This window comes from Dermochelys coriacea, chromosome 25, assembly GCF_009764565.3.
Source record: "Dermochelys coriacea isolate rDerCor1 chromosome 25, rDerCor1.pri.v4, whole genome shotgun sequence".
Taxonomy (NCBI): Eukaryota; Metazoa; Chordata; order Testudines; family Dermochelyidae; genus Dermochelys; species Dermochelys coriacea.
In genome coordinates this window covers 13,121,222-13,134,831 of record NC_050092.1, presented here as the reverse complement: position 1 = coordinate 13,134,831, position 13,610 = coordinate 13,121,222, and the positions used below count along the sequence as shown (strand labels likewise).

The window sequence follows — 13,610 nt, the reverse complement described above, 5'->3', positions numbered from 1 at the left end:
GCGTGGGTAGAACTTTGAAACAGAAACTCAGTTTGAAACCAGTTTCAAACCCTTGAAAACTCAAACCAATGAATACATCCGAGGAATAAATACCAGGGAGGGAGGGGAGTTATTTAAGTTAAACAACAATGTGGACACACGAACAAATGGAGGTAAACTGGCCATCAACAAGTTTAGGCTTGAAATTAGATGAAGATTTCTAACCATCGGAAGAGTGAAGTTCTGGAGCAGCGGGGGCAAATAACGTAACTGGCCACAAGACTGAGCTTGATAAGTTTATGGAGGGGATGGGATGATGGGACAGCCTACAATGACATGTAGCCGATCAGCGACTGCTAGCAGCAAATATCTCCAAGAGCCAGTGATGGGACACTAGGGCTCTGAGTTACGACAGAGAATTCTCTCCCAGGTGTCTGGCTGGCGGGTCTTGCCCACATGCTCAGGGTCTAACTGACTGCCACATGTGGGGTTGGGAAGGAATCCCCCCCCCCGGGTCAGATTGGCAGAGACCCTCGAGGTTTTTCTCCTTCCTCTCCAGCATGGGACACGGGTCACCTGCAGGTTTAACCTGTGTTACTGGTGGATTCTCCGTAACTTGAAGTCTTTAAATCATGATTTGAGGACGTCGGTGACTCAGCCAGAGGTCAGGGGTTATTACAGCAGTGGGTGGGTGAGATTCTGTGGCCTGCAACGTGCAGGAGGTCAGACTAGATGATCACAATGGTCTCTTCTGACCTTAGCATCTCTGAGTCTCTAATTAGGCACAGCTCTCTGACAACACGCTGTACTTTCTAGTATTACTGTATCCAGTCGTTTTCTATTCTATGCTTCCTGACACTATGTGGTAAATTAAACTACATTTATGTCCACTGTAAGGCCCCTTTAGACCCCCAGATGGGTATAAAGGGGCCTTCGTCTCAATCTCCGAATTGCTCAGCTAAGATCAAGGCCTTAGCCTTGTGTATAGGGGTGAATTTTCCCCATAAGCACAGCAGATGGGGAAGAGCCTCTTTCCCCTCTTAGTTTGTAGGGTAACAGTCTCTCTGCAATTTAACACCGCTAGGCCAAAACCGCTCCTGGAACCTGCCCTTTTACCTTGCAGGTGAGTTTGACAGAGGCTATAGCTCAAACATTGATGCAAAGAGAGTGACCAGCTGTGTTCGCTTGGCCAGCCCACACTGCAGCACCCGGGTGTGGCTGACTCGTTGGATGAAGATAAATGGCAACTTAGAGCATCGGTTTACAGACCCCCCCGCCCCGCTTTCATGACCATGTTGGGGATCATGTTGGGAACAGGAGATCTACACAGCAATTGCACAGTGGGACAATCCATCGAGGTGTGAGGGCGGGAGGGGGAAGCCGGGTGTGTTAGAAATCAACCTGACACGTGTGCAGAACACAGATGTGGCATGTAAGTGAGATGCCAAGCACATGTATGACACAGCTGGCCAACCACATGCCTCTGTCATAGGGGACATTCTATTCCAGCATTCGCAGAGGGGGAGAAACTCGCACCTGATACAACCTCTTAGTGGTTTAGCCATGACATTTTGCGGATGGGTCTGAACCGGGGACAACAGAAATCTGCAGAGGGGGGAGAGCGAAACATCTGAAAGGTGGTATGAAGGTGAAGGAAAGTGCTTCACATATTACCTGTGCCCTCTATGAAGTTCAGTGAGAATTAAGTCTCCCAAGGACCTTGAGGGATCAATTAATAATAATTCTGCCTTTCAGTATCTTTTCTCCAAGGATCTCAAAGCACATGAAATTAATTTCACCTCACAACAGCAGGTGCAACATCCCCTGTTTTACAGGTGGGGAAACTGAGGCACACAGATGGGGAAGCCTGAATCAAAGAGTGAGTTGATGGCAAAACTGGGAATAGAACGCAGGAGTCCTCAAACTCTAGCCAATCAAAAGGGTCAGATACTGAGTCAGCCAATCCGCACAAACCAGTTGAAGCTACAGAATTGGGTAGATCTACCTAGCTAAGTTTGTAATCAGGATGCCCGTCACCGTGGTATCTAAGTATCTGAGATCTCAGGAGAACACGCTCTTGTACATAATTTCCTGAGATTCTTGCTTCTGGAGGGAAACGTCACCAGAAGTGGCCATTCCTGGCGGGATTTGCGCTCTTTGCGTCCCAACAGGAAGCATAAAGGCAGCACAAATCCAAACATTTCAGAGCCACGCAGAGAAAACAGAAACCACGTTCAAGTTTGGACAAAGATTCTGAACTTTGGCTTCTCACTTCAGCATCTAAGAGACACCCACTCGGTTTCCGAAGACTACCAAGCCAGCCCTGAGAGGATAGCTACTTTCAAGCCACGGCTGATTTGCTTGGGTTCGAACTAACAACCTAGATACAAAGCATTTTGTGAGCCACTAGGTCAAAGCTCCACAGTGAAGGTGCAAGAACCTCCCCCCCCCACTGATTTCTGTTGCCCTTGGCCCACTAGTCCTCAACTGACTTCCATGAGTCACTTTTGCTGGGGCTGATGTCTTTGGGTCACAATCATCTTGGTCAAAGCTGGGATTGGAGTGGGAGGCTGTGGGGGTGGGAATGGACAGTGGGGTGAAATTTGCTCCTGTGCAGAGAACCAGCACTAAGACTTAGACATGACTTAAGCCCTGTTTTTAAAGGCATAAGTGGGACGTAAGTGGTTTGTGGGACTCACACAGGCTTCTGCACCAGGCTGAATTTCAGCCTTAGTGAAATGAATGTCTTCCTGTCTTTGGCTACTTGAGCCTTGTGCAGAGGAGCCAGTGACCAGGAATAGCACAGGGGACTGCCAGGGTGGCTTTCTCCACCTCAGCAGGGCTCTGAAGGCTCTCTCCTGCCCATCTTGACCCGCCTCACTCCCGCCCAACTGTATCTCAGCACTGAGACACAATTCCAGGAGCTGTGTTCTTCTGAAACCTGCATCTAATGAGTTAACACCAAATGCTTCTGTTTGAGATGTCTGCCCGGCCTTGAAACTCTGAGTGCAAAATTTTACTGGGGAAAAAAAGTGAACCCAGAAAATGAAAAACAAAACAAAACAGGGATCCCAAGGGAAAAAGAGGCTGCTTAGGGGTAGTAAAAACCTAATCCAAAATAACCGGCGCTGAGCAGTGTTGCAGATCTTGCCAGACTTGTCAAAGCAGCAGGGCTCCAGAGGCATGCAGGGGAGGGAAAAAGGAGAGAAGAGAAGAGAAGAGAAGAGAAGAGAAGAGAAGAGAATGTAAAACTCAAAACAAAAATAAAGGAAAAAGATTGAGAAAGAGAGAGCCCCAGACCAGTCAGAAATCAGATTCAAGCAATAGGAGACTTGGAATTTAGGATTGCTGCGTTCCTCAGACAGACCCCCCTGCCCCATTCAGATCCCTACAGTCAGACATGCCCCGGCCTTCCCAGCCCCTGCCCCCCAGACTCATGCATCTGCACTCAAAAAGGAGTTTTGCAGAAAGGGTCAAGTGAACCTTTGAAAGTTTGGCTTGGAACCTCGGTGGGGAAGGGAACTGCAGCAGCGAAGCACTATGGGGAAAATACTGCTCATCTATTGGCAGAAAGGAGATGATGTGGTGAAGCATTATGGGTAAAAAAAATCTTGGTTGGTCTCCTGTAGGTGCCTGGATCGATGAACGGATGCAGGAGAAGCTGGAATGAAGGCGCTGAGCTGTTAATTTCACCCCCATCCCCACCCCATCCCCTCTCCCCCCGGCTGGCTAACTTGGTGACGGTAGAGTGGGGCTAAGTTAAGACCTTACATTCTTTAAAAAGAATAATTCCTGAGCCGACTCCCGCTAGAGACTGCTGCAGGAGGAAGCAGCCGTTGTGAGAGGGCTTTACATGACAGCGTTTGGGGAAAAATTCAGGGCTGGCCGGAGATCTACCCGGAGACAAAGGTCACGCTTGCGGGGCAAAGGATTCCAGAAGTGCCAGCTCACTGATGTGGTTTGAATGTGGTTGAGTCGGTTTCTAAGGGGCCCCCTGCACTGTGCACAGCAGGTGAAAACCTGGCCCTAATGCAGAGTCTTCCTCCATCTCTGCCTTTCGCCTTCTCTCTAGCCCTCATTTCCCTCTTGATTGCAGGAATTGCTCCTGGGACTCTTTTAGAGCATTTGACTTGCACTGCTAAAGATGGAGAAATGCTGGGCAGCAAAACCACTCCAAGCAGAGAGAAAGGCCTTTGGAGACATTTTAGCCAAATCCTCATTCATTCTATAAATAACGAGGAGCGAGCGCTTCCTTTCCAGCTGCTGGTGATTGTCTTGATTCTTTTCCAGGTTTTATTGCTGCATCCACATAGTAAGAAATGGAACCACCTGTGCTTGACTCATTTTGCTGTATGGAAACCACAGCCGCAGCCTGTGAACCAGAGCACGATTGCTTGGGCGTCATGTAATAAATTGGCACCGTGTGAATGATTTGTAATGCATCACTTATGCAAGAAATTTTACCTTTTTTTGTTTTTGTTTTTTTTGCTTCCCTTCCATTTATGACTCAATGGGAAAACGTGAGAGTCCTACCCCTGTTCATTGTTCGTAAATTTCATCTGTGGATCAGGGAGAATGCTTCAGAGAGTCACCTGGTATCTTCTCTGGCCTGTGATTGGACAGCTTGTGTCACTGACCTACACTTCCCGCATTGACAGATCTCCAGCTAATTGTTCAATGAATTGTGCACCAGTGCAGAATGTTACCACCTTGTATTGGGAGCCTTGTACACCCTCCTTTGCCCTAGGGCAGTAATTTTCCACCTTCTTTCATTTGCGGCAGACCCTCTAAAACATTTCGAATGGAGGAGCAGACCCTTTTGGAAAGCTTAGACATAATCTGCAGACCCCCAGGGGTCCACAGACCACAGGTTGAAAACCACTGCCCTAGGGTAAGGGACTGCACAAGAGACAGATTAATGGTGGACTGAGCCCCTCATTAGGAATTCATTTGGCTACTATTCCACCCTAATGTTCCTTTTCTTGAGGATCCGTGCTAGTAAAGCCAAAGAGCTCAGACCTTCGTGAAAGGCAAACACCAAAAGGGCATAGCTCAAAATTTGCTTTGGAATCTGAGTAAGAATTTTTTTTCACTATTTCCTCAGCTCTAATTATTCCTGGACATTTCTCTGGAGCCCATCACCCTAATATCTAGCCTGGACGTAAGGAGTTAGGCAGGGGGTATTAATGATCTTCAGATTCAATCACTATTGGTGTGAGCGAGGGGAAAGTTAGGAATCTGTCAGTAGGATCAATGCTCCATTATATTTTGGTGCATAATAACCAAGCAAGGGGTGGTGGAGTAATTAACTATTTACATAGCACCATAAGTGTGCATGGAGCCTTAAAGGGACAGTGTCCTTGCTCGACTACTACTAATAGGTCTTTTTTTTCCCCATAGGACCTTTCATGTTTACACATATTAAAACATTCCCATGGGAGAGGTAAATATTTGTATCCTCCTTGTTTTTGGAGGAAGATTGGAGAAACTGAGGCAGAGAGTGAGAGAGGAAGTGATTTGCCCTCAGGGTCACATGGCAGGCCAGGGGCAGAGCTGAAAATAGAATTCAGCAGTCCTGGCTCCCATTCCCCCGCTCTAACTACTAGGCTGTGCTGCTGCCCTGCTTACTCACTGACAATCCGACTGTGTCCTAGATTGAATGCACTAAATTCAGCTGCAGCGACGTTTCCCTTTGGCACCCTGGTGCAGCCCAAGGTAACGTTACACAATGTTACAAGAGAGGCAGCTGACAAGCAGGGCCCGGGGTGGGGGTGTGCAGGGGAGCAGGACACTACTGCTCTGACATGGTGAAACTTGACCTTGAGCAGCCTCCGAGCGGGGCTCGAAGGGGAAAAAGTTACATAGCTCCAGTCTCTCTAGAGCTTGCTTAAGGCCTGAGTGGTGCTCACATCCCACTGCTGCTGTTCCTCACTGACAAATGACACCAGGCTAATACCCGGACACTAATAGCCATTTCGTCTCCGCCATGAGCACAGCTGCAGCAGCTGATGGCTGCGCCCTGTGCTGACCCCACCCTACCCTGCGGTCTCTGTGCTGGCCCCCCTGCGTGGGCAGCTGACAGGGCTGAGGGAGGGAATTCCCTGTCTCCCTGATGCCTCGCACCGGCCCTCTCATTGTTTTTTAATTTTATCCTGCAAAAAGTATTTTAAATCCAACTGAACGGCTGGTGAGAGGGGTCAGACTGGCATCCTTCAGGGCCGGGGTCCTCCGGCAAGCTGGCACAGTGTGGGGTACTGGAGGGCAGGTCTCCCCTATGCTGCACCATGCTGGTAATTGGCCTCACCTCCATGGGGCGAGAAGTGAGTTCAGCCTGTGGGTTGTGTGGTCCCTGGCCTCAGTGCCGACCCAGGTTCTCTCACTTTTCTTAGAGAAAAATGTCATCCTGGCAGCTGAGCTCTGGCAACTCTTCACACCTGCCACAGCAGTGAAATGCAGCTCAACAGAGAGACTGGTTCGGACTGGCACCCAGAACTTCTGGGCTCTATTCCTGGCACTGCCATTGACTCTCTGTGTGGTCTCAGGCACGTCACCACCTCATTCTGTGCCTCAGTTTCCCCATCTGTACAATGGGGATGATGCGCGCCACCTGTTTCCCAGGGAGGGGTTGTGAGGAGTCACCCATGAGCGTCTGGAAAGCATGTTGAACTCTCCCAGTGGAAGGCACAAGAGAAAGGAACAGGATTGTTGTTTAGTCGTGGATTCTCCACGCTGGGTGTCATCTGGATTTTTGCAGTCAGGGCTGGAACCAAACGCAGCAACCAAGAAGCTAAGGAAATACCAGCCTCGGAATGTCCTGAACGGCATTTGCTTCCCTGGAGAAGGCCCTGGGTTTGTGCCTGCCCGTCCCCGGAGTGTGGAAGGTGCAGGAGTCTGTGGTCCTGTTGCATATATTGCAGCGACTCCCGCATCGGAAGGGGGCGTGGGCCATTGGACACAGGGCTACCCCCTAGTGCAGACATTCGCTCCAGCGACAGAAGGGGTTTTCCGTTGTGGCAGGATCTCCATCTCCCCAAGCGGCGCTAGTGAATTCAACAGAAGCATCCGTCCACTGACCCAGCCACTGAGCCTACATCTTGGGCGAGGTCAGCACCGCTCCAGCGCTCAGAGGGATGCCATTTTTCACACCCCTGAGCGACATTTTAACTGTAGATCGGGCCACAGAGAGGGGCTAGCCCCGTGGAGGGGAGCTAGGCAATATGTCCGCTTACCCGGTGGCTGGCTCTTATGAGAACTGGCTGCCCAGACCCGGCGCTTAGAGTCCTGGTGCCTGGAGTTTGGCTCCATCTGAGCCAGAAGGCAGATCTTGTCCCTGTGGAGAAGCTGCAGTTCTGAGGCTAGGGGTACGGCTCTGTTGGGCGCGCAATGAAACATCCTCCCACCCCCACCCCAAGGCCGGGGACTCTGATGCACTGAAGGGTCAATCTGTTGGCGGTGGAGGCCTTGCGATAATGAATGCCGAGGTGAGACCACCCCCAGAGGAGGGGGTCTCCTCCTCCAGAGCACCGCTGTTCCTCCCACCTGGCCATGCCAAGGAAAGCTGCCTCCTGCCACTAAAGGGTTCACGGCTCAGCTCCTGGCCTGAGGTCTGCAGGGGTGGGATGGGAGCCTGCTGCAAACCATGAGGAACCCACGCCTGGAAACACCCTCCTGTGGCAAGCTCTTCCCAAGGGAGGAGGTCGAGGGAAGAAGTGGCGCTGGATTCCTGGGCACACCTGGAATGGACGGGGGGGAGGGCAGAATGTCGGAGGTGCCTGCCCCCATCACAGTGAAATGCAGAGGTTCCAAGTGAAATGGCTCCAGCCTGCTTTCAAGGTTCACGGCCCCTTTGCTACGAACTGGATCCCCACCCCCACCTCCTCCCACCCCGCCAGCTGCAGCTAATCTTAAATTCTTGGCAGGCGCAAGGCTCGGAAGTAGGAGGCAGCTCCCCCGTGCAGGATTGGGGCTATTGGTTTCTAGGAAGGGAGACTCACAGTTTGTCCCTATGAGCAGCATAGCAATTAGAGAGGGAAAACAAGAGCAGATTAATGAGCAGTCCCGGTGCAGAGGAGAAGTGGCAGACAGGAGAGGAGAGCAGAGCGGAGTGGAGAGCGCACATGCACACCCCCACGCACACCATTCGGGTCCCTTCCGACTGCTCCGCAGGCTCGAGTGCAGCTGAAGGAGCATGCGTCGGTCACGCGGCGCTCGCTCCCTTAAATGCCAGAGCTCGGGGCGCACTCCCTGTTTGATGGGATCTGCCCAAGCTAAAGAGGAGGCAAAGGGCCAGATGCCCAGCTGGTATCAATTGGCCCAGCTCTGCTGGACTCAATGGGATCAGAGCCCCAGCGGGTGTACATCAACCTGGCCTTGGCCTCTGGGATCCCAGCTCCATTGATTTCACTGGCTGAGGCTGTGGCCCACGGGTGTGTCTGAGATGACCGAGGTGGGTTATTGTGGTTCCTCCTTGAGTGTAACAGAGTGGGGCTGTCAGCCTCCAATGACCAGACCGTGCCCAGCGACCTATGAGTCAGCGACTGCTGGGGCTTTAGCTCAGGCAGGAGGTTGCTTTCCCATCCAGAGGCTGTGGGTTCACTCCCTGCTGTTGACCCTTGTTACATATGGCTGAAGCCGGCAGCAGCCAACCAAAGGGCCCTTTCCCTCTACTGGTGGGATCACATATGCAGGGGTCCCTAGCTCTGGTGTATTTAAGGGAGCCCGGCGTGTCTCCAGCTGCACGGGAGGCATGCACCTCAGTGCCACGCCCTGGAGGGCACGAGCCCCTCCAAAGGGCCCTTGTGCAGAGCCTGCTCCGCCCTCTGCCCAAGGAGGAGCCCTTACCTCTCGCACACGCGGACTGTCCAGGCGGCAATGATCCAGGAGGAGATGCTGAAGACCAGCAGCACGGTGCCAGGGCAGATGGTCATGAGGGTCTTCATGATGAAGCGAGTGTTGAAGTTGATCTTGTTGAGGGCGCCGATGCTGCGGGAGGAGGCGTCGGTGAAGAGCTTGCTGTGGAGCAGCATGACGCGCCCGATCAGATAGAGCCGCAGGAACATGGGGATGGAGAGGATGATGTCCACATCGGCGTCGGCCACCGAGGTGGTGTAGGTAAAGGCCAGCCGGGCTGTCCAGGTGAAGAGGTACTGGCCCGGGATGGGGTGGATGGCGCACACAATCAGCTCCAGGCTGATGAAAAAGATCCGCTTGTAGGTCATGGCTATTCTCCAGTCGTCTGCCCCGTTGTCCACCATGAAGAGCTGGGCAGGGAGAGGGGAGGGGGGTTAGAGGTAGGGGGTTGCTTTAGGATGGGTCAAAAGGCCCAGCAGCGGCTAACAAGGAACTGGCAGGCGGTGTGGTGTAGCACCGGTGGGCTCTATGCCCAACCCTGCTGGCTGACCTTGGCCAAGCCCCTTCCCCGCTCACACTGTAGGCTCTGCAGCGGCTGGCACAAGGGGCCTGGGGCTCAGGAGGGGTTCCCCAGGCGCTGCTCCAATACAAGCAGCGGCGAGAGGCTCTAGCCAAGGAGTAAGTTGTTAGCCCCAGCTGAGTTCAGCGTCTGCCCAGGAACAATTCCTGCCCTGCAGAGCTAACGCCCTAAATAGAGCAAGCAGCTAAAGGAGGGTTTGTTATCCCCCGTTTACAGGGGAGCCAGGAAGCAAGGCCTAGGAACTGACGCACTTGGGCAGGCAGCAAGTCACTGTAGAGGTGGGAATTGAACTCACCCTGCTCGGTGCCACCCCCTGCCCACTAGAGCAGGCTTCCAGTCCTTTAGTGACACCCGCCTGGACTGGGGATAAATAATAACAAGGACCTTCCTGTTTGCCCCTCAAGCCCCCAGGACCAGATGTGCAGGGCAGAAGGGGAGAGACGGGTAACCGAATGAACCCTGCTCTCAATGCAATAGATTTATAGAGGGTTCGTATTGCCCATTGAATAATGCATGTTTTTCTTCTGCTCGTCATCAGCAGCAGGTCACATGTGGCTCTAGGCAATAATTGCAGCCAATAATAAAGTTTTAATGGGAAATCTCTCAGCAATTTAGCCCTGCATTATTCTTCTGGGACTCTGCCAGGCTTCTCCAGGGCCCACTCGGCCCTGGAACCGGGTGGAAGGGCTCTCAGGCAGAAGCCCTGCCCAAAGATGGATTCCCCATGCGCCACCTGCAACAGCTGGAGCTGTTTGGCTGAGTAATGACTGTACGCATCACCCAGCCCAAAGCCACTGCTCGCACATCTGCTTCTGCATCAGCATTGCTGGCAGGCCCTCGTCTCAGTGCCTGCTGTGGAGATTTTCCAACTTCCTCTGCACTCACACAGGTTGCACAGAGCTGGCTTTGTCTGTCAAGTCAGGGTGGGGTGGCCCCTATGCCGGCCCCTCTCTCTGCTTGTCTATCCATCACTCTCACTAGCTTCTGACAGTAACCATGTCTCAGCGCTACTACAGATAAACAACCTCCCGAAGGGATTCGGGGCATGCCTACCCTGCAGCTGGATTAGCTAGACCTGCACTAGCTCTGAGCAACCTCAGGCACTAAAAACAGCCACGTGACCACTACAATGAAACGGGCAGGCCACCCCAAGTACATTCCTAGCGTCTTGGGCGGGATCGCACTCAGGGCAGCGAGCCCCTCCCACCGCTCAAGCCACCACAGCTACACCGCTCTTTTCGCGCACAAGCTTGCACAGAGCTAGCACCGGTATGTCCATCTGAGCTGGTGTTTACACCTGCCAGCTCAAACATGGATGTACCCTCGGGCCTGATTCTCCATTGCTTTGCCCCTACTGACGTCATCTGGGGCCAGATTTGGGAGCAGGGAACAGGGGAACTGTGAGAAGGTGCTGGAGGACAATCCGCACTCGACTGATTTAACCTGTGTCCTTGCTGCAAAGGAGGTGGGTTACCAAAGGGCAGCAGCCGGGCTGTAGCCTGTACCCCCAGCCCAGCCAACTAGTCCAGGTTTAAAGTACCATGGAACTCAGGTGAGAGGTTTGGGTGTAAGTTAGAGGCAGCTCCGGAGTCAGAGCCTGGTTACCTATGTAGTGAAACAGACCCAGGAATTTGCAATATCCCCCTAAAAGGGTAGGCACCTCACTCCCTTACATGCTTCTGGAAATCCCCCTAAGCTCCTATCTGCATCTTTAGCTGCTCAAATATCTGTGTAAATCTGGTCCTTACCGCTGTGTAAAATGCTACCAGGTCAGAGGGGTCATGTTTTGATCTCTGGACAAGTGTAAATGACTGTACAGGCCCCTGTATCCAGTGGAACCCCGTTTATCCGATCTAATTGGGATCGGGCCAGATCGGATGATCAAAAATTCTGCTAATCAGGAGGGCCCCGTGAAACTAACTTATGTGCTTCAGCCCCAGGTGCCAGGGCTCTGGCTGTCAATGCTCTGCACATCTTGCTGGTGTGCAGTCAATGAGCTAAGATATTCAGTGTTGCCAGTTTTCAGGGTTTGAGCATGAGTTTTGCAATATTTGGTGTCCCGGCTTCTGGAATTTGGTGATTGTGTCAGAATCTTGCCGGTTATCTATTTTAAAGAAAGCAAGTCAATTTCTAGCCCTCGTGATTGCAAAGAAAATCTTGAAAATGTGACTAGAGCAAAACCCCAAAGGCTGAAAACCCCAAAGGCAAATGAACGGCAAGTCCACAGCATTGTTATTTTAAGCCAATCTCAATATTTTGGGGAGCTGGACTCATGAGGTTTGAACATTCGGGGTTGGCCAGCCCGCAGATTTCAAGTGCTACTTAGTCTTCTTGCCAATTTTTAGGATTTTCCAGCCATATTTTCCTAGGTTTATCGGTATTTCCCTGTGTTGCCATGCGAAAAGTCCCCAAAAAGTGAAATTAAATACACAGCAGGTGAGGAAATAGCAGCTGTACAAATCCACAGAGCTGCGTCCCAGATGGCAGGACTCATCTGAGACCGGCCTCTCTCTTCCTGCTATACAGAATGGGAGAGTTCGTTTTCCTTCAATTAAGGCATTAAAATCCACTGCCCTAAGCTCTTAAAGCATTACTATCGACTTTCTCCTGGCGATGCTGCAGGATGAATGCAGGGACTTCTCCTAACAGCTGCTTGGGGATACAGAGCTCAGCCTCTGCAGAATGGATGGTGCTTTGCCTTAAGGGGACATGATCAAAGTCACATCGGATGTAGCCCGATATGTGGGCATTAACAGTAGGAGGAGAGTTTACTGCCCAAAGGGGCTAGATTGCAAACCAGAAGCAGCGCAGATAGGAGAGAGGTTGCTGTGGTGATCTTCAAATGGACCAGGTGCCAGGGTCAGAATGTCCCTGGATAAAAAAAAAAACAACTGAGTTTTGCTGTATCTGCTCTTTCCACTCATCTCTCCGTGGCAACGGGTGCCATCTCTGAACATTGGAGACTTTTGTTTTCCTCTCAAAACCCAGCTAGAAAATCCTGTTATCAAGTACAATTCAAGCCCCAATTCTGCAACCTGTTCTGCGTGGATGGAACGCTGGGTCTGTGCAGAGCTCCGCTGGGACTGGTTCTCCATGGCTCTGCACCTTGTGTGGTCATTTACCCAGGGCAGCATGTAAATCGCTGACATGCGAGGCCATGGGGTGGGATTGCAGCTTGTGCAGAAGGACCCGAGTTCCTGTTCATCTAGCTGGCGCCTGTACTGGAGCAGCCAAAAGGGGTCCCCAGTTTGAGAGGGCCCCCAAACTGAGTGGTGTTGTGACCTGGTGCGTGGGATCACAGTGCCATTCAGGTTTGGCCTGGCAGTCCCCCCATCATGGCAGAGGGAGGGCTGGGCCAGACCTGAATGGCGCTGCGACCCTGGGTAGCAGCTCACAATGCCTGGGGCGGAGATCTGGGCTCAACCCCGCAGGATAGAAGCTGAACCACTGCTGTGGGATAAGTGCAGTGGGAGCTTGTTCTCTGATTCCCCCTCCCTCGACACTCAGCAGGAGTTTTTTTGGAAGGGTGAGGGTTCTAGATTTCGGATTTTGCCCCGGGTGCCCTAAAAATCACAGAAGGAATGCACCAGTGCTAAAGCCTTCAAACATCATGAATCAGATCACAAAAAATCATGAGTTTTTTTAAAAAAATCATGAGATTTTTTTAAAAAAAATAATACATTTTGGGTTGTTCTCTTTTTACAAAAGCTGAGCTTCTCAGGTAATTACCTGACTCTAGCACCTGGTACTTTAAGGAAAAACACCACATATTGCAAGACTCAATAAAAATCACCAGAGTTGGCAACACTGTCAGTATCTGCAACCCACACACCAGGGTTTCCTGCTAGAACGTGAAACTGAGGAAATCTTTTCCTGGTCCCAGACTAGTGAAATGCAACAAGTAAATAAAGAACAAAAGGTGACAGGCATATACAGTTTATAATTTAAAAGTAACAAGCAAATACAGCTTGTTTTAACGTTAAAAACCTACCGGCTAATTCGTCATACAGGGAAGGACTTTTTTAAGATGTGATGTTGCACCTTTATAATGAATGTTGTCATGCCAATCTCAAGCAGGAAGCCATCTCCTCGGTGTATGTGCAGGAGGGGGTGGCAGGTGCTAAACATGTTAGTAGAGTCCCCTCTTAAACCTTCAGAATAGATCTTAAGAGGGACATGGGTCTCCTGTACTGGGGAGGAT

At 51.4% G+C, this 13,610-nt stretch overlaps 1 protein-coding gene across 2 annotated transcripts in view; it reads right to left on the bottom strand.

Moving 5' to 3' along the window:
- Window positions 1-13,610, bottom strand: part of KCNN1 (potassium calcium-activated channel subfamily N member 1) — a 74,905-nt gene that overhangs the window by 13,971 nt on the left and 47,324 nt on the right. For both annotated transcript variants that reach the window (XM_038383988.2, XM_038383990.2), the window contains exon 6: window positions 8,821-9,239. In XM_038383988.2, coding sequence (XP_038239916.1) covers window positions 8,821-9,239 — 419 coding nt within the window. The remainder of the gene's footprint in view (window positions 1-8,820; window positions 9,240-13,610) is intronic.